General features: G+C 45.3%; 1 protein-coding gene across 1 annotated transcript in view; it reads left to right on the top strand.

Annotated features, from left to right (window-relative positions):
• Nucleotides 1–21,722, top strand: part of ABCA13 (ATP binding cassette subfamily A member 13) — a 459,896-nt gene that overhangs the window by 204,591 nt on the left and 233,583 nt on the right. The window contains 3 exon segments of the mRNA XM_069462020.1: nt 7,829–7,966; nt 8,992–9,172; nt 11,879–12,097. Of these exon segments, the coding sequence (XP_069318121.1) occupies nt 7,829–7,966; nt 8,992–9,172; nt 11,879–12,097 (538 nt within the window).

Here is a 21,722-nt window from a genome sequence, read left to right as displayed (position 1 = left end):
CCGTCAGGTGAAGGTCAAACCCTCAGCCCACTGTCTCCATGCACACACCTGCAACCCCACTGCATTGTTCGTGGTGAACTTCTACCCAGTACACTAGACTTGAGCTACTTCAAAGTCAACTCTTACCCTACCACATCCAACTGGGGACAAAGAGCTACTGATTTCACTTTCTGAGTCTCCTGTAAATCCACATGGGTGTACCTTTTCCAAGGAACATCGTCACTCTTTCACCAGACCACACAAAGTGTTCTGGGACCTCAAATGGGTTAGGATTCCCAGCCAGATTGGATTCTGCACCCCACAATGGGAAGAAAGGGTGGGAGGACCTCAGGCCACCTTCGAATCGCAAACATTCATCTCTACATTTTGTTTAGAGAATTTGAGTGGTGAGTTTTTATATTATCCATTTGTGATTGTATCACCATTTTACCTGCTTTAGTTAGGAAGGAAAACCAAAGTCTATTCTAGAATAAAAAAATCAAAGTTCTAAAATCTTGATAATGCAGATTTTAAAATAGTTTATTTATATAGAGTTCAAAAAGTAACAATGAATATTTATTTCTTTATTTATCATGAAATTTCTGATTTTCCCATTTCAAAAGTTAAAAAAAAATAGAGTTGTCAATTTACATATCTTTAAATTACCCAAAGTATTTATTTTCAGCTTTGACAAAGTCTGCTAAGAATAGCAAAAAATAAGATTACTAGCAAACAATGATGGACCTTCAGATCCATAAGGAGCGTTGCGATTTCTAGGTGTTCTCTGACTGAGTACCCTTTTTTGAAGATAAATACTTTGCATTACCCCCATTACTCTCTTGAATTGAAACTTACAGATGCTGTAAAGTACTTGCATATATGATTCTTAAAATTAATATAATTTCTTAATTGTAAAAGTTAAAAGAAAGTAATTTACAATGAGATAATATGTAATTCTCAATGCTCAGGTGTGGATTGGTGAGAGCACGGAATGAGACATTCAGCTGCTTACACCTATGTGGAATAAGTTTGGATTTAAGAAAAGGAAAATGATCAGGAGCCATTTGGTACTAAAAGCAAAGGAAATGTGAGAGTATAGATGAATGGAGATGCCAGAATAGAATCTAATATTAACGTATAAGTAATACCAGAGCAGACTTATTTGTGTGATAAAATAAATGGTAGTAACTTCAAAGAAAGTAGAAACAATGTGGGAGGAAGTACTAGACATGAATGAAGTAAATAAAAGAATGGTATTTTTGCATATGATCTGGGTGGTAATTAAAGTATACTATCAGATAATTCTCTCTGTTATCACATGGGACAGGTGGTGACAAAGCATAACCGAAGATGCAGCTCCTGTCTTATGATTCCATCTCATGTTAGTCTCTACTTTCAGTCTCCAGGTTTTTAAAGACTTTGGAGATCTATTGTTTAGTAGTAGCAGGAAACAGGATGGAGTGGACAAAGGAACAGTAATATAAGAAGGTTTCTAGAGAAGTAGAGGGGTAGTGTCAGAATCAGATTGAAAACTAATAGGAGATCTTGCATTAATCATTTCATTGTGCAGTTTTTACAAAAGGGGCTTCTTATTGTGCTATACAATCCTTTTTTAAAATTTATTTCAAATTATTACAAATGCTTTTGGTTTCAAAGATTATGATCCTTATACAAGTGTCTTTGATTACAAGGATCACTTTTGTAATACTTGAATCAGGGTTATGAGTTACTATACAATCTTTAAAAATATATAGAATCACTAATATAAAGTTTCTTAAAGCAACCTTTAGTAACAAAACTTAGTGAATTTTGTGAATCTTTGCTAATTTAAGGAATATTTGGTTATAAGTTTGTTAAAATCAATCTCCAAATATTTTGTCATACATTTGCCTGCAACCAGGCAAAAGGAAGACTGATACATTCACGCTGCATTGCAGACTCAAAAACAGTGAGTGGCATCACTATAGATCGCGTGGTTTTTTAAAATGATAGACAATTTCTGCATTAAACAGTAATCTTCCACTGGTTTCCACAGTGGTTGTATTCCTGGAAAATTCAGAGTACGCTGAAACTGCACAGAAACTCTGGGTTTATGTGTCCTAGGCTCAATGCCCACAAAGGGCTTTTCACTTGCATGGCTGCATCATGAGTCTCAGAATGAAAGTCAAGGCCAATGCCTTGTTTGGGTGGGCTGTTCTGAACCTTGTAGGATGCCTACTGTCCCAGGCATCGGCACACCAGAGACAATTGCACCATTCTCATTGTATTAATCATGGCTTTGTATTTTATGTATTTCTGATGCTTTCACTGGGAGGAGAGTTGTCGACCCTGAGGGACTTCCCCTCCCAGGGCTAGCCAGTTCCTAGCCACAGTAAAGGACTCGCTTGCAGGTGTGCTTTTCATGTGAAAACCAAGCGATTCAGAGCCCACACTCCTGTGTTAGGCCTCCCACTCCAGGCCACTGTCCACCCGCCCTGCACGGCCCACGGCCAGGCACCAGACAACTAAGGCAGCCCTTATGCCTCAGGGTCTACTGAAAGTATACAAACTAGTCAATTCTAAACCTGCTTGCCCTTCCTCACTTGTTCCTTCCCTTGGAAACCACAGTAAAGGCTCTTGCCCGTCCTTCCTCTATCTTCTGACAGACCTGGTGCTTGCCTGCGTGGCCCTGTGTGGTGTGTCACGCTCCCTCCTTTTGGGATCTGTGAGTAACAAACTATAGCTTTAAGGTGTCATCTCCCGATCTGTTGGCCTCACCATTGCTGAATCATAAAAAATAAATAATAAAATAAAAGGAGCAGAGCACGTGAGGCCTCAGCACACTGACAAGGAAGCTGGGGAGGTCACTCGGGTCCAGGACGTCCTATGCCTTGTCTCGCTGTTCCCCAGTTTACAGCATCTTGTTCCAGAGACATCGGTCATCAGCAGAAATCAATTAACTACATGCTCTGGTGGTACGAGAGAGTCACAAATGAATCAGGCAGAGACTGCACCTTCTTATGACCTTCATTCTAGTAAAGGTGACCAAACAAACGTTGAGAGGAACACAAGGTGATAGGATATTGTCATCGTGGGGTTTCTACTGACACGGAGTGGAAGCAGGCCACTTAGTTATTTAAAATGAATAAATGAATAATAAATAAAATAATACAAGTAATAATAATAATAAATAATATATTGTAAAACACCCATTCACTGTGACAACTAAATGTGCCCCCATTCGGGTTTCCAAAACACCCCTGACAGAGTCTCAGCGAATTGAGAGTCGTGGTTGGAAAGTCTCTCGTGTGTAGACGGTCTCCCCCCGCGGGAGGTGGGTGAGAACTCTCTCTCGCTCTCTCTGTTTCTCTCACACACACACTCATACCATGCCCCATATAAATGCTTTCCTCTTCATTTCCTTCCTTCTTTCTTCGTTGTAAAGTGACTCTGTAGGTATGACCCCAACGTTTTAGCTGTGGCAGATCATTTCCTGGCCTGCAGGGCTCTGTGTCAACCACAGGTCCCCAGTCAGGAGCTCGCAAGCAAACGTCTGGCCCTCTCAACGAGTTTTCATTGCATAAACTCTGTTTTATGTGCTTCCAATTAAATCTGATTCTGCTTGATCTGTCTAATTTCATTGACTTCTTCTTTTATCACTGTCAGTTTTGGGGGGCAGTGCTAATTAGTTTCCTGGCCTGGTTCCGCTTGAGGAGAAAATCTCGGCATAAACTGGGGGCCTTTGCACATGTTAATGTGCCCAATTACATCTGGTGACGTGAACGGGGTGCCGGTGCTTTTAGCGTGTGCACATAGAGCAAGCGTGGGATTGCAAGCAAAGCAGCCTGCAGAGCCGGCCAAGGAGCCGAGCACCTCCATGCCAGCGTGGGTTTGGCAGCTCTCCGCTTCAGTTAGAGTGGATTAATTAGGACGATTTTGAAAGTCCAGACAGATTAAGGCTGAGACGGTTTAATCAGCAAATCAACCCTTAATAGTCAATTTATTTCTAATTTATTTTTTTCTAACTCTGAAAAGTCTCCCAGACTTTGCTGCCCCTTTCCGGCCCTGAAGCCTTAGTTTGGGCCTCGCTGTACCTGCTGCACCTGATCCGGACCATTCGGTGCCCTTGTAAGGCCCTCCTGGGCCTCTAGGCAGCCCCCTCACCCCGCACCGGTGCTCACCTCTAATCTGTGTTGACGGGAGTTATCTTTCTTTAAGGCGGCGCAGGTGGACCCTGCCCGCCCCTAGCTGGCCGTCTTCCCTGACTCCAAATGTGCACAGAATGAAGGTTGATCCTGCAGCGGCTCCCAGTGCGGCCTGAGCGACTCTGCCTTAGACTCACGCCTCGCTCTCAGTTCCAGCTGCACGGGGAGGGGGGGGGGGACAGTTTCCAGTGTGCCCAGCACCCCACGTGGGTGGCCAGGTAAAATACAGGGCACCCACTTAAATTTGAATTTCAGAGAAAATACAGGTGAGTTTTGGGACATACTTACACTAGAACATTATTTGTCAACTGTCTGAAATTGAAATTTAATTGAGCATCCTGTATTTGTGTTTCCTAATTCTAGCAACCCCACCACACATCTCTCTGCCTTTTCTTTCTGGCGCCTTCCCCCTGCTTGAAGGGCCTCCTTCCACTCCGTGTCAGTGGAAACCCCACGATGACAATATCCTGTCACCTTGTGTTCCTCTCAACGTTTGTTTGGTCACCTTTACTAGAATGAAGGTCATAAGAAGGTGCAGTCTCTGCCTGATTCATTTGTGACTCTCTTGTACCACCAGAGCATGTGATTAATTGATTTCTGCTGATGACCGATGTCTCTGGAACAGAGTGTTGTAAACTGGGAACAGCGAGACAAGGCCTGGGACGTCCTGGACCCGAGTGACCTCCCCAGCTTTCTTGTCAGTGTGCTGAAGCCTCACGTGCTCTGCTCCTTTTTGGGCTGACAGCTGGGACTGTGACCCCTGGGAGATGAGCCAGCCTCTCCCCTCCTGCGTCTGTACAAAATGCTTAGCTATTCATTTCTCAGCAAAGCATCTTCCACAGTGAGTCAGGGCTGGCGGGAGGTGTCATTTTCCAAAGACTCAGTGAGCAAATGAGGACACGATCAATAAGCAGCAACATCGAAGCTCCATTGCAGGGAACTGGAGATGCCTGACATTGTTGTGGTTGTGTATGTGTGCACATGTGTGTGTGCACATGCATATGTGCACACATACGTGTTCACACTCATATGCATGCATAACCACATGTGTGCAGGTATATACGTATGCATGTGCATGTGTGTTCATACATACGTGGTGATCACCATGGCCCAAAGCTTGAAAGCCATTTTATGAAATTATTTTTATCTTTGTGTAACCTCCATTCACATTGAAGTGGAGCGGAGCTCACGTTTTGTTTCAGGATTTCCCTGTGGTGCACCCCGTAGATGTGAAGGTGTTCAATTACTTCCTGTGGCACAGGTGGCAAATTGCACCTACCTTCACCTTCAGAATGTGCATATAGAAAATATTATTTTTTCTCCAATGGCTCTGAGAACTTGAGATGTAATACATCAGATGGCTACATGTTTATTAAAAAATGTTTGGAAAGTTTATGAAGAAGCAGGGAAAAAATCCAATTATCTCAGATCTCACTAGCCAGAACTAACAATATTCCCCAGCCTTTTTCCAGACACTTTTCTCTACCTAGTTGGGTTCATACTGTATGCATAAGTTTCCCTCTATGTTTTAAAAGCATTTTATCATAAGCATTTATCCACATCTTTGAAAATACTGTTAACATCTCATTAAATGAAAGTAATGATTTCCTGCACCTTTCTCCTGCTTTGCAAGTTTAAATAATTTCTGCCTTTTTCATGAATATGTTTGTGCTCAGTTCTATGTCCCCACTTTGTCATTGTGTGTCATTTAGATTCCTAGGATTTAATTGTTAATTAGGAAATCTATGAGCCTTCTAAGGCACCTGAGCCTCATTGCCGACTGCTCTAGCTAAAGGCTCCGCCCCGCTCCCCGCACTGACTGAGCCAGGCGACCTGGGGCCCCTCAGCAGAAGAACCGCTGCTGAGCGTGCACGAGAGAGACCAAGGCAGTGCCAGCATTGGCAGGATAATTGCCCTGATGTATGTGTTTGCTTATTGTGTACTTTTATTTCCACAAACTTGTGGTCCATGCATGTCTGTGAACAGAGGCGTCTTCTGTAATTGGCACTCGTGTACTTTTATTTCCACATAACCATGGTCCATGCCTGTCTGTGAACAGAGGTGTCTTCTGTCATTGGCGCTCGAAGACACCATGGTGCAGGGGTTGGGGCAAGTCTCCACTCTTGTTTGAAAGGGGCAGTGTCCTTGCTGTGGCACGTGTGTGCTCAGACAGGCCCGGACTGCCAGGGGAGAGGCCAGCCGGAGCGTGCTTTCTGCAGCCACCAGCTGCGTGTCTCTGGGCAAGCCGTGTTGGCCCTGCCGTTGGCATTGGGAAGGGGGAGGTGAAAATAGTACCCTGCACATCAGTGGTCACAGGGCTCTGAGTTGATGCAAATGAGGACCCTGGAACAGAGAAATACTGGCTGTTATGTGACCTAATTATCCGGGTGCTACCCCATCCTCTTCCAGTTTGCTGGGGTCTTGGAGAACACCAGCCTGCATCAGCCTTCCCGGTCCGCCGTAACGAAGTACCACAAAATGGTGGCTTATACAAAAGAAATTCATTGTCTCGCAGTCCCGGAGGCCAGAAATCTGAGATGAAGACGTGGGCAGGGCTGGATTCTGCTGAGGCCCCTCTCCCTGGCTTCTCCCTCATCACAGGGCCGTCCCTCTGGGTGGCTGAGTCCTGATCTTCTCTTGTGAGGACACCAGTCAGAGTGGATTAGTACTCACCCTTGTGAAGTCATTTTGCCTTAATCACCTCTTTAAAGACCATGTCTCAAAATGCAGCCACATTTCGAAGTACTGAGGGTTAGGACTTCAACATATGAAATTTCGGGGACACGACCCAGCCCACCCCCAAAGGTCGGTGCTGAGCCCGCCTTCCCCTGTCCAAGGTGACGGCTCCATGAGCTTTCCCTTGCATGTGTCATCACCTCTGACACCTCTGATTGGACCGTGTGAGAGAGAGATGCACCTTTCTCTGCTCTCCGTGATCACAGTGCTACACCGGTCTTCATGGAGGCCTTTTTTATTCCAGTCATTTGTAGACTTTAGGCCTTTCGGTAAGTTGCATTCATCAAACTTAAACTAGAATGGGTATGTTAAAGGAAACGGGGAAGTGTTAATAATTAGATTTCCTTTCATTTCTTCATGTAACGAGGGCAAAGTGACTGGCAAATGGTCCAAGATGAATACCTTTGAAGAACGGTGATGTGTTTCATATGGAAATGTTAGCATTGTGAGTTATTCCTCTTTGTGGACGTTTCCATCTATTAACCCCATCATGCGCCTACTCACGCCCTTCCTTTTGTCTAGCCACCCAAGCGAACATCAAAGACAGGAGGAACAAGAGGGATAGCAAAGTAGAGGGGCAACGCAGGGCAGGGCTGAGACTCTGGGGAATATTCAGCAGTTTTTATTAATAAAAAATGTTTATCGAACACCTACTCTAAGGGCCTGTTTGGGGAAGTGGATGCGGGGGTGGGGGTGGGGGTCCTAGCAGACGGCCTTGGGTCAGGCCCAGGAGGGCGAGCTGGACCCCCACCTCAGGGCCACCCCCCCACCCCCCGGGGCAGAGCATCACTGGTTTGTAAATGGGGTGTATATTGAAAATATTAACATAGAATAACATTCTATACTAATTAGTTAAGATATTCTATTACAGAATCTTGATCTAAATAAAAGGATAATTAAATTGCTTTTAATTGTATCTTATTTTCTAGGAACTTTTGGTTTAAAGAAGCCATGGTATTTCCCCTTTACCGCCTCGTACTGGAAGAGCGTGAGTGGCTTGCTGGAGAAGAGGCGGCATTTTCTAAGTTCTGGTCTGTTCCTCTTCAATGAGAACTTTGGGAACAAAGGTTTGTAAGGAGCAGCACTGTTGGGTTCATGTATTTTTCCTCTGGTCAGTTTTGATTTTTGTATTTTATTTCTGGTCCAGCCTTTGCGACTGTGTGCTGAATTTCAGGCTGTCTTCCACCGGGAAACAGCTACAGGGCCAGGCTGCAAGGCACTGTCCCTGGTCATTTTTTCTCTGGGAAGCCCAGGAAGGCCAGGAACCCCAGAGCCTTCTCATTATCTGTTTGTTAGCATCCTCCCCTCCAGGCATTATGTGCGTTTGTGCATCTATTATCATTCAGTAAAATTGAAGCTTGAGTCCACAAACGAATATGTGTAAAAAATAAGCAAAGGTGGGTAGCTACCAGATATAATGCACTTACAAATTTTTAATTTAATTTAATTTTTAATTTCTAGTGCTTCTGTGAGAGAGATTATCACTGCCCTTTACAAACGGGGAGCATGTTTCCCACCCCTCTGCATTGCAGCCCTGGCCCATTCCTGCAGACACAGGCACGCAGCCACTTCCAGAAAAGGCCGACTTCTGGGGGATTATGTGAAAATGCAGACACACCAGAGATGAACAAGCTCCCTTCACAGTGGTTTTATACTATGCGTCAATATTAGAAAGTGATTTTTTTTTCTGACTACACAAGTAAAATATGAATTTTTTTAGAAAATTTGGAGCACACCAACAAGCACCTATTAACTGTCACTTCCTCAGGAGACTATTAATATTTCTTATGGAGATTTTGGTGTGGAACTGGTCTGCCTATTGTCTCTTCTCTGCACATACACAAACACGTGTGTGTTTATATTTTTTATTTTTGTACAAAATGGTTATCGTAAGAGCTTGAAACTTTGTAATCAGTGATAGTATTTAATTTTTGTCACTATATAATCTCTTTCTTGTTTTGGTAAAGAAAGATTTTTGACTTGCTTTGCATGTTTCACAGAGCTAAAATCCAATTCCAAAGGAGAACACTGAATTAATCAGCATGAGCGTGTTTCTGGGGCTTCTGACATCCTCTCACCGTGTCCTTCACAGGGTCACCCCCGCCAAACAGGGAAGGAGAGCTGGAAGGAGGTGCCCCGGGAGTTGCCCTGGTGTCCGTGACCAAGGAGTACGAGGGCCACAAGGCGGCAGTCCAGGACCTCACCCTCACCTTCCACAGAGACCAGATCACTGCCCTGCTGGGGACCAACGGAGCTGGGAAAACCACCATCATGTGGGTCCCATTTTACTTTCCTAGAACACTGGGCATTTGAGTCCTAAGAGTGTCAGTTTACCTGTGAGACAGAAGGTTTGATTTCTCTTTCTCTTTTTAAAAATTTGAGTGTTCAATGTAGAGTTTAGAGGCATAGGAGAAAGACAGAGCCCCCTCACCAGAGTGGCCCTGTGTCCTCAACCTCATGGTCACATTTCGGGCCTGGAGTAGGACCCAAGGGGTAGGGGAGGTTGGTTTTGTGGATTTTTTTTAATCTTTAATTCTTCTTTATTTTCTACAAATAGCTTACCATGTTTTACTTTAGTCTTTGGAAGTCCTGTGACACTTTTAGTTTTTGTCCTAGTAAGTGTAATTTTGTTTGCGTATCTATGGGAAGATGAATATCAGAATGATATTTGCAATTTTTTAAAAAATACCTGGCTCTTTTTCTTCTTCATGTTCTGCTTTTTTGTGTGGTTGCTTTCTTGTTAGGGCTGGGGTTTTGGTTTAGGACCCAATGGCTCGAGATTTGATTAAAGAATCAAACCATGTAACCCCAGAGAAACAGGGAGTTCAAACATTCATGGCCTTGAGCTGGCTATGGAAATGGTGGTTTAAGGTTAAACCGCTAAAATTATGAAATAACTGTTTTGAACAAATCCATTTCCCTTTGTTCTTTTCCTTGCTAAATGTGTAGGATTAAAGTATGATTAGTCAAAATGATGAACTTTGCATCAAACTTATTAAGAAAGGTAGAAAAATAACATATATAAAGCTTCAGAAATCTCAAATTGAAAACAACCTGAAAGAAAAAAAAAACGTGGACAGTTTTTCTTTGTTCCTTAGCTGCTGAAATGGAACTGAAAAGCTCTCTGAGTATTTTTTTAGTGTTTGCAAATTTGGAAAGTGCGAGCTACACAAATAATGACTCAGAAAGCCAGCATTCCACATCCCACATTTACTAAGATACATTTCTTGCACGGAAAACCTGGAGTGCTTGTTTAGCAGAGCAATGAGAATTTGGAATTTCTCGATGTTTCGAGGTTCATTGCGCACACTGCTCTTAGTGCATATTTGTAGTATATCCTGAGCCGTCCTCCGTGGCTGCTCTTCCCGGCAGTTCTTAGATGAGAGGCTGAAAGGCCATCTAATAGGCTGGATCTTCACTATTTAAAACAAAAATCTTTGAGACTCATATGGAGCATGTATAAACTATTCCATAATACCCCTAAAATAGGTTTGAAAATAATATAGCAAAGAGTTGTTCATCAAATTTGTTCAGGTGTAGTTTACGTGCAGTAGACAATGTCCAGTGAAGTATCCAATCTGCTGAGTTTTGACGCATTTGGTTGCTGGTGGGACAAGCACCAGTGAGGATAGAGAGCCTTTCTGTCCCCCTCCAAGATAGCTCATGCCCTCCTTTCACCCTGGCCCCCATAGCACCACTGATCCGCTATGTGTTGCTATAAATTAGTTCACTTATTCTAGAATTTCATATAAATGGAATCATGGCTGGCTTCTTTCACTCAGCAAACTGCCTCGCAGATTCATCCATGGAGGTGACGTGCCAGCAGTTTGGCCCCCAGGATCACTGAGTGGTAGTCCCCTGCCTGCAGGCAGCACAGCTGGTTTGTGTTTTCACTGTCGGTGGACATTGAGGTTGCTCCCTTTTCTTAGTGATTGTGAAGAAGATGCTATGAACATTTGCGCATGTATCTTTGTGTTTGCACACATTTTAATTTCTCTTTCATAAATGCTTAGGAGTAGATTTTCTAGGTGCTATGGTAGGTGCATGTTTAACTTTTTAGAAATAAGAAAACAGTTTAAAACCTAAATAATAAACTTCCTGAAGCAAGGAAGCAGAACCAGGGAATCCTCAGGCTTCCTTTGGTAAAGTCGGCCAAGTGAGTTTATGGTGACAGGCCACAGAGGTCTCTTGGTTTTGACATGGACAGATGGCCCTGTGGAAGTGGCAAGACGGCTGGCCCCAAGGTGGGAGTCTGGGTTTGCATTTCTGTTTTGCTTACGTCTATGAGGTAAATGTATCATTTCTTTGGCCTGTTTCCTTCCTCATCAGTAAAAACAAAGTTGGATGTTATGATCCTAAAGTTTCGTGCAACTGTAGTGGTCTATGACCACAGTGCAGATGATCCCCAACTTAACAGTGCTTGGACTTACAATTTTTTGACTTTGCAATGGTGTGAAAGTGACGCACATCAAGCAGAAACTGTACTTTGAGTACCCATACAGCCATTCTGCTTTTTACTTTCAGTATAGTATTCAATGAATTACATGAGATATTCCACACTTTATTATAAATAGGTTTTGTGTTAGATGATTTTGCCCAACTGTAGGCCAATATAAGTATTCTAAACATGTTTAAGGTAGACTAGGCTATGGTGTTTGGTAGGTTAGGTGTATTAAATGCATTTTCAACCTATAATATTTTCAACTTATGATGGAAATATCAGGACATAACCTGATCATAAGTCAAGGGGCATCTGTATATCATGTGGGAGCATAAACATTATCACAGGCCCACATTTTCAAGACTAAACAACTGACATCCCCCCTAAGCTCCTCACAACGTTTAACTTCTGTACAAAGCAGGTCTGCAGGAGACGTGTGCTCTGGGCAGGGTGTGTGCATCTCTCCGAGCAGACCAGCTTGCTGAAGCTCAGAGCATCACACCACGCATTCTCTGCACTGATTTATTTTCTCTGGCAGATCCATGTTGACGGGGCTCTACCCTCCCACTTCTGGAACCATCACCATCAATGGCAAGAACCTGCAGACAGACTTGTCGAAGGTCAGAAGGGAGCTGGGGGTGTGCCCACAGCAGGACATCCTGTTGGACAACCTCACTGTCCGGGAACATCTGCTACTCTTTGCTTCCATAAAGGCGCCTCAGTGGACCAAGAAGGAGCTGCACCAGCAAGTCAATAAGTTAGTAGACGGTTATCTCTTTGCTCCTCCTGCTTCTGCCCATTGTGTAGGTGAAGACTATAGAAATAGACACTTCAAAAAGTCACCTGTATCTACATTTATAAGAATGTTAACTATGGAGCTATGACATAGCCACCAACACAGGCAATGTCAGAGAAGCCTCCTCAGGGAAGACATTGAATCTGACTTGATTCAAAGTTGGACGAATTAGGTCATGCTGACCAACTGGTTGTATAAGGCAGGAAGTGGTGGAGTCCAGGTAGGGTCCTGAAGATTGGGTAGGATACTGGTGGGTCCACATGGAGGGCTGAGCCCTCCATTGAAATGGAACAGCATAAGGAAGACCTGGATTAGAGGCTGTGTATGGGGAGAGACGGAAAGGAAGTGGGGAATCCAGGATTCCAATCCAATCCAATAAGGCAGAAGGAAGACTCTCCTGTCTCACTGAAGACCGATAGAAGCTTAGATTGGGGGAGAAGGGAGACGGTAGGTTTCTGGTTAGAGAACAAAGAGGCGTTTGAGGGTGAGGACCTTGGGAGGATGGACTGGAGGGGAAAGTGGAGCAATGGAAGTCAAGGAGAGTAGCTGGGAGTGGAAGCACTAACCCAGGGTGGGGCCATCGATGCAGAAAACAGTGGCGGATAAACGGGCAGGCCATGTGTCCCGTGCTGGGCTCTGCCCCCTCAGGAAGATGTGGCTGTGGTCCCCTGGACCTGGTGCTGCATCCCTGCCAGCCCCAGTGGACAGACTTTGCAAAGCAGAGCATGAGCCAGGGCGTGAGCTGCAGGGTAGGGCCGCGTGGAGGCGTGTGTGCCTGCAAAGGGTGACCGACTGCACACACCTAAGGAGAGATGGGAAGTTAATGAGCTTACATATTATTTTACAATACTTGTCCATGCTTCACTCTAAAAAATAAGTATTTATCATCTCTATTTAATGAGGGTGAAAGCATGCAGGGCTTTTCTATCATTTTGCTCTGGGCGACCTTATTTCCTTACCACTTTCTTGAGTGTGTGCTTTGGGGGTGTAATTCTACCTTGATGTCTTTAGCCCTAGATCACTGAGAAAAAGAGGAACAAGTCTTCAAATTGTCACATGTTCTTTGTACCTTTGGCGACATTACTTGTTGGAAACCAAGCGAAGCGTTTGCAGGGAGGATGTGCCCTTCCACCCGTCCATTCCAGCAGCGCAGGTCACCCCTCCTCGAGCCTTACACGGAGATGCGGGGCTGCAGCTGCCCTTCCTGCCTGCTGTTGGCTTTTCCTCCTCCTTCCTGCAATTCCTTCTGCTCACCTCTGCAAAGCTCATATTCCCCGTCAACCCAACTTCCTAAATGCCCCCGAGTTCAGCCAGGGCTCTATGGTCTTTCTGTTCCCCGACCTGGATTATCTTCTCCATGGTGGCCAGTGCCGCTCAGAAATGTGTCCGGGTCCTGGCACTTCTCTGCCCACCACCCTTCAAAGACTCTCCACCACACCCGGAGTGAAATCCAAAGGTTTTGGTGTCCTATAATAATGTGATTTAGGTTCTCGTGCCTAGTGTCCCAGACGTATTAGTAGTATCCCCCCCACCTCAAAACCCTCCTCCTTTGGGCAGTAAATTACAAGGCCCTGCCAACCTCTCTTGCTTCTCCTCCCACCTTGCTCATCCCTCATTGCAGCCACGATAGTCTTGTTGTAGCTCCCTGAACACTAAACAGGTCCTTGGCCTCAGGGCCTTTGCACTTGCTACTCCCTCTGCCCAGCCTGCTCTTGTGCTGTCATCAGCTTGGTGTGCCACCTGCCTCGCTGCCTTGGGGCTCCTCTCAAACGTTTATATCAGCGAAGGCCTCCTGAGCAGCCCCTCTAACACCACTGCCGGCCTCCACCCCTGTGAGTCCTCTCTGTTTCTCTTGCCTGGATTTTTTTCATAATGTGTATCAGCACATGATGTCCTGTTTGTCTTCATTTTCTCTCCACCAGTTGCAAACCCCTTGAGTACAGGGATGTTGTCATTTGTTTCACTACAGCATAATAAATATTCTACGACTTGAATAATTGAATGAATTAATGAATGATGCCATTTGCCTGCTAAAAGTCCTCCATGTCATCTCATCTTCTGTGGAATGACATCCATTACTTTAGGTTGGGGATGTAAAGAACCTCACCCTCTTTTCTCATCCTGACTTCCCAGCCTTTCATCCTACTGCTCGTCATTCATTCCTTCTATACGTTTTATTTACTCAGTCTGCAGTCAGCGGGGTCTTAGCTGCTGGGGCTGCCGTGACAACGTACTGCAGGACGGGGAGCTTGAACAACAGCAGTTCATTCTCTCGTAGGCATGGGGGCCCTGATGAGTGTCGGGGGGCTCGGTAAATGGCCAGCTAATTATCAGGCCAGGTGCTCTCTCTAGCGGCAGGGGGAGGGTGGGGCGGGCTGGACCAAATCTGCTCTGGGAGGCCCAGAGGAGGGAGGTCTATGGAAGGTGAGGAGGAAGAAGAGGGAGTGCTGTGACATTTCCCCAATTTCTGCCTCAGACGAGCAGAATGTTTCTCAAGATTCAGGTGACTCTTGAACAACATGATTTGAACTGTGCAGGTCTACTTATATGCAGATTTTTTAAAATATAAGTTACACCAAGTGTGCCTGCCTCTCCTGCCTCCCCTTCCTCATCCTCTACCTCCTCTGCATCACCCACCCCTGAGACAACAAGACCAACCCCTTCTCTTCCTGCTCGGCCTACTCAATATGAAGGTGAGGATGGAGACCTTTGTGATGATCCCCTTCCAGTTAATGCACAGTGAATACACTTTCTCTTCTTTGTAATTTTCTTAATAACATTCTTTTTTCTCTAGCTTACTTCACTGTAAGAATACAGTATACAATTGGCTGTTTGTGCTATGGATAAGTCTTCCAGTCAACAATGGTTTTTTTTTTTTGACAGAGTCTTGCTCTGTTGCCCGGGCTAGAGTGAGTGCTGTGGCATCAGCCTAGCTCACAGTAACTTCCAACTCCTGGGCTTAAGCAAATCCTTCTGCCTCAGCCTCCCGAGTAGCTGGGACTACAGGCATGTGCCACCATGCCCGGCTAATTTTTTTCTCTATATATTTTTAGCTGTCCAGATCATTTTTTTCTATTTTTAGTAGAGTCGGGGTCTCGCTGTTGCTCAGGCTGGTCTCCAACTCCTGACCTCCAGGAATCCTCCCACCTCGGCCTCCCAGAGTGCTAGAATTACCGGCGTGAGCCACCATGCCCGGACAACAATAGTTTATTAATAGTTAAGCATTTGGAGAGTTGAAAGTTATATGTGGATTTTTGACCATACCCCTAACCCCCACGTTGTTCAAGGATCAACTATACAGAGAGAGCCTATGTGAGGATCGGGGAGAGGAATATGCTGAGTTTGTCTTAGAGATGTGAATTTGAGGGGCTTGGTGATGTCCGATGCTGGGGCCAGCGGCAGTGCTAAGCTCCCGTCAGGTGTCAAGGACCTGCGCTCCTGCTCATGTCTGTTTCTCTCAGCTCTTGCCCCTACCTTCCACCGCTGCTCTGCCTCTGTTGTCTTGGTGTGCCCAGATCCTGAGATCATTCATGGACCAGATACCTCCCACTGTGGCCCTGGCACGTTGTGTAGCACACGTGGGCCAGGGAAGAAAAAAGTGCCCTGTGGTCTCTCTCAGATGGACAGAAGGGACCTTCTGCTTCTAGACTCATCTCTGCAAATGGCTACTCATGTGGTATAAATGAGGACTTCAGTTTGTTAACACTTTTTCTTGTGCTGGGTGCTACTATGGCGGCATGCCAGGCACCTTGCATGTGTGGTCTCATGAGAGTGTCTTTCCTTTGGGGCATAGAAGGGCTGATGCTCAGGGAGATGGGGCCACGTGGGTCATGCAGGGAATCCAGGATCTAGCCCAGGTTGCTCAGATGCAAAGTGCACTCTTCCCCCTTTCCTCTGTGCTGGTTGCCGTGCTGTAGGGATGGGGGCCTTGGAGAAGAGGAACCTGCTGGGAAGAGGAAGGCAGATTCTCTAGCACATTCCTAGTGTGGTTGCCCTAACTGCAGGGTGGATACTACCCATCAGGGAATTCCAAGAGTCTGAGAAGTGAAGGTGATCTGTTGTCAGTTGCTCTCCCTGGGTCTAGTGAATGTGGATGGCAGCCCTGCCCGAGCCCTGGCAGGCAGTGTGGGTGGGCCACCAGCACCCACAATGAGGGACATGTGGACAAAGCAGCCCTGGATCATTGTGGAATGATCCTCTGGAGCATCAGTCTCTTAAGGAGTCTCACCTGAATAAGGTCATCTTCAGGTAAAGGTGGGTCCAGTTGCACACATAGGATCCTAGAGGGGCAAAGTTCAGCAGCGTTATGGAGGTTCTTCTGTTGATGATGAGAAAACAAAACAAAACAAGACCCCAAACCCAGAATATGGTGGAGGCACATACTACTCAGGGGTCAGTGTCTGAAAGTGAGCATCAGGTAAAAACCATGCTCAGGTTACTCCCGACAATCTTTGGTGGAGAGCAGCATTGGAAAATGACAAACTGGTTCTCCAGAAAGTCACCACTGCACTGTGAAGTTTTATTTTCTCACACTTGAAAGGGGCCAGTATTTGTTTAGGTGATCTCAAGTTGGAATACTTGGCTGTGTTTAGGGACCAGCTATGCGACAAGTGCATGTCTGGGCCAAATCTCTCTGTGGATGGATGCTGGCACTGTGAGGGTCACGTGCAAGCTGAGCCTGGATTGATGGGGAAAATCCTCGAGAGACAGAAGTCCGTTGTGTAAAGTGGTGGGTGGTACCACAGATTTTATTTCAATAGTTCTTCTTTCCTTTCTCCCCACTCTCAAAGTTCTTATTGTTGGCATATTAAGTGGGTATTTTCTACTGCAAGGTGGGCTGGTTCCTACCTCATGCTGTCTTCAGAAAGTATCTGGTAACAGTAATAATATTAATGACAGTGAACACTTGTATGCACAGGGAAATATTTACTTGGTACCATATAAACCTACCTTAAATTTGAGTGGGTACTGAATGAGAAATGGCAAAGTATTACATGGACTACATATTACTAGATAGCAAATTGGCTATGTGTAATCAAAAGTTATAAGTCACCTATTTTAATTTTAAAAATGTATCTACCCTGGACCACAGTAAGCTCTACCGTGATTGTGATTGGGACCTTAAATCAGGCATCTGACAATGCTACCCAGGCTTCAGCTCATTTGGGTGCCCGGCAACCTTAATGATTATCGGTTCGTAGTGTGTTACCTAGCAACAAAGCCAATTTGCACGAAAGCAATCAGAATGAGATGATGTTTTAGGACAGTGGCTCTCAATTAGAGAAAGGGAAAACTGAAAACACCTGATTTATATCCACCATGCTGCTTATTAGTCTCCTGTAGCACCACTTACTTTCCTTAATGTGTAGCTTCGTTAAAATGTGAGTTCAAGGGAGGTAGCCTCCCTAGTAGAGTCTTTTGAGTAAACATTTGTCAAGAGTCAAGTCATACTGTTTTGCCCTTAATTTGGCCTAGAGAAGATAAGGGTAGTTAGGAGAGGAACTTTGTCAGACCTTTAAGTCAACATGATGTTGTTATGTAGTCAATGTTACCACTTAGAATCCTGGCGTGCACTGGGGAGCTCAAGTTAACTCGGAGGATGATTTGTTTGGAGGGTCATTGAGGGCATAAGTGCAGGGAGGGTAGAGGAGAGGGCAGAGGATTGAGCCCTGGGCACTCCAACGTGAAGGGTATGGAGAGATGAGGAGGCACCAGCCCAGCAGGCAAGAAAGACAAACCAGCAGGAAAGAAGGAAGATGAGGGAGTGAACTGAGTCCACTAAGGGAGAGGGCACAATCAGGGCATCAAATGAGGGTCAAGTAAAATGGGGTCTGAGAAAATGGACTTTGGACTTAGTATGTGGAGGTCTCTAGTGACCTCCAGAAGAGCAATTTTAGTGGTGTGATGGAATGAAGTTCTTATTGGAGTCAGTGAAAGAGAAATGGAAGAAGAATTGGCGATAGCATATCTTCCCAGGAGTTTTGCTGCAAAGGGGAGTAAAGAAGTGGGAGAATATCAAGAAGGAAAGTGAGGTCAAGAGAAGAATGCTTCAAAGACAGAGATCCAGCAGAATACCTGTATGCAGAAGGTTGGGTGAGCTAGAGAGCAGGTGGCTCGCTGGGACACCGTCCTGTAGGGACACTGTCCTGTGCGGGACAGAGACAGGGACCTAGACAGGAGGTGAGGCATGGACTCCCAAGAACACAGCTGGCTCATTTATGAGAGTAGGAGACAAAGCAGCATGTTTGGGTGCTTCTATTTAGCTTTGATGTGTTTGAGGGTCAAGAATGCATGCAAAGAAGTAATTATAATGATGACCGTGGACTCTAAACTCAGAGAAGAATGGAGGAAGGACCTCAAGGGGGTGATGGACAGTGAAAAATTGAGTTTCCTGGAGTTAAGTGATTGCTGCAGGCAAGGACCAGCTGGAAAAGTAGATGTGTGGTCAGAAGCGGTTGCATGCAGTTGAGCCTCTGGAGAGCTGTGGTTGTGGGAAATGATAAGGTCTAGGGTGTACCTCGGTTGCGAGTGAATGGGATCAGTGGGGGTGGCAGGAGGATGTCCTATATCAAATATTAAAATCTCCAGGAGTAAAGACAAGAGTAGAACTGGAGAAAGGGACAGCCCTCAAGCACAGATTCAGGGGTTGGTGGGTGACAGCAATGGCGAGGGCAGTGGGTGATATGCTCTGATGGCCTGAGGTTCAAGGCTGGGGCTTTCGGGGAGGTGGGGAAATGTGGACCGAAGGTCCCAGTGAGAGGCAGGGAGTCACCTGCCTTTCACCCATCTAGACCCAGTGAAAGAAAGAAGCAGCGGATTTATGACGGGGGCCAGCTCTGGCTCAAGCCCATCTGTCCTGTCTTATCTGAGGTCATTGTGTGGTTTTCTCTGTACTTTAAGGACACTTTTTTTGTTCCTTGCATATGCCATTCCTTCTCCCCCAAGTCCTGGCAAATACTTTTCCTCCTTTTCTGGAACACACGGTTCAAGTATCTCCACTTCACCAACTCACACCATACATCCGGCTGACTTCTTATGCCCCTCTCTGGAGTTGGAGGAAATCCCCAGAGCATCTGGGAGTTTATCATTAACTTTCTCTTATTTTATTATCATTTCTTGTCTGTCTTTCCCACTACACTCTGAGTTTCTTAAATCAGAGACAAGATTCGATTTATTTCTCTAGCCCTGGCAGGTGGCAGGTGCCATGCATTGCAGGGGTTCAATAATCATTTCTTGAATAAATAAATGGATGATTGAAGAGCAGCATCTAAAACACATCCTCTGGTGTGTATTTGGGACTTAATATGAAAAATTTCCTCTTCCTCCTGCTGCCTACCAATGTTCTCAATTAAAGGGTTATTCTGTCCTTTTGAGAAGAAATTTGGAAATTTAACTTCACAGAAATTGGGGTTTTTTTGTATGCTAAATATCAACAATTAGGAAAATACTAGCCCCTAGATAACTTTGGACTTTGAAATGTTTAAGAAATTTAACAAAAACATCAAGCTAATGTTTGCAAATTGTTGTCTTCTTTAATTTTTAAATCCGATCTCAGCATCTGAACCATGCCCAGAAACCAGCAGAGTGAAAGTTACTGGACTTCTCAACAAAGTCCTGTCCCTGCCCGAAGAGTAGGTCTTCAGACATTTTTGAACCAGCCCCAGACAATGCCCAGTGTCTAGGAGTCCTAGGAATGTGTCCTTCTGTGGAGAGCAAGTCAAGTCCCTTGACCACACTGACCTTAGTGCAGATTACATCCATGGATGAAAATGCTGTGAGTACTAGTCAGCGTCAGGCTCCAGGCTTGGTTCTGGGAAAACACAAGTATTAAGACAAAGGCCTTGTCCTTGGGAAAGCCTCAGTCCATGTGGGGAGTGAGTCAAGTAACAAGTACACCTGATGGTTGTCACAGGGACCCAGTGGGTGCCAGTGTGCCTCGACAGCAAAGGTGTGCTCTGGCTTCAGACTGCTGGTGTTGGAATCCAGCTCTAGCACATGCTTAGGGAGCTTTCTGCAACATGAGCTATCTCTATCTCGGATTTTCCCAATGCAATGTGGTTCTAATAACAGGAAGACCCTCACTGGGAGGTTGTGTGGATTATATGAATTTACACGCATAAAGCACTTAGAACAGTACCTGTCATGTGCTACATGGCTGATAAGTGTTAAATATGATTATTCACGCTTGGCGATAAAATTTAAAAGAATATAATATTTGAAAAAAAACTGGCTGGGATTCCCTCTGTGGGAAAATCATAGATTCTACTGTATTGTGATATGAGTGGAAGATTCTACCTCACGCTGGACCTCCCTAAGAGAGTCTCCTGTGAGTCCCCTGACAGCAGCACTTTGTTTCTATTTCTCCTGTGACGCTCATCTCAGTGTGTTCTCACTGGACACACAGATGTGGCTTCTCCACCTCTCTGTCTCCTGGAGACGATCTGTGCTTTGCTGCTCTCTGATGCTCCCACCCCTTGTGCACCCAGCGTGCACCCAGCGTGCACCCAGCACCTATGATGCCATAGAGCCCTTTGCTCCATCTTGCAAGAATTTATAAAATGCACACGAATGAAATAGACTTTTCCTCACTCCCTCCACCCCATCATCACCTACCAGCTTGGTTTTGGGAATTAAAAAAAAAAAAAAAAAAAAAACCAAACAAAAAAAAAAGAAGATAAGAGGTAAATTTTTACCGTAAAATGTATTAGTATGTTAAAGTTCAAAATGCATCAGAAAAATGGGCTTCCACCAAAAACAGAAGCAAAAGTACAGAGTGGAACAGGTGGGTCAGTTTAGTGCTAATCTGGTGCACACGGGATAACAGAAAGCAAGTCTCAACCTCTTTTCATCAATTCGATTTTAGAGCATGGTACCTTTTGTGTACACCGTGTCCGGCACCTGTGTAGTGAATGTGCTGTGAAGGACTGCACAGTGGGGGACGAGGTGGCACGAGGCCAAAACCACTCAGGAAACTCAATGCCAGGTGTACGGAGAGGAGGTGAGCTTCACGCCTGGCTAGGGTGTGCAAGGAGGCAGCTTTGTGGGGCCGCCTGTGAGGGTGCTCCAGGCATCCCCAGTGTTGCCAACAGAAGAAACAAAGAAAGCAGGAGCTTTGGGTTTCACACAGAAATGTAACCAGGACATTGACGTGTGCGGACATCTGGCATCTCACTGACTTGTTTTCTTGTCTATTTGTCTTCTCTGTTGACTGCTCTCTGGTTAACATGTTCAAATTGGGCACAATAGAGTCACCTCCTCTGCTGTGTTGGGACCATCCAGGTGGGAAAGTGCTGGTAGATTGTAGGGTCAAGCAGTCACCTGCTGAGGCTGAAACATTCATCGTTCTCCTTCCAGTGGGTGTGGTGCTGTCAACAGTGGGAACACCTGAAACGCAGTGGCATGAATGACTTCCATAAATCTAGGTTGAGATCTCACCAGCAGAAAATGCACTGTCAGACTTGGACCCCCATTAAGTGCATGGCCTGAAAACTAGACTCTGAGAAGCTGGCTTGGGCTCTTTCTGGGTCAGGACAGGAAGTATATAAATGCTGAAACAGACATGAAAAATTTACAGGCAAACATTGGG

This window comes from Eulemur rufifrons, chromosome 29, assembly GCF_041146395.1.
Source record: "Eulemur rufifrons isolate Redbay chromosome 29, OSU_ERuf_1, whole genome shotgun sequence".
Taxonomy (NCBI): Eukaryota; Metazoa; Chordata; class Mammalia; order Primates; family Lemuridae; genus Eulemur; species Eulemur rufifrons.
This window is presented reverse-complemented; position numbering and strand designations above follow the sequence as displayed.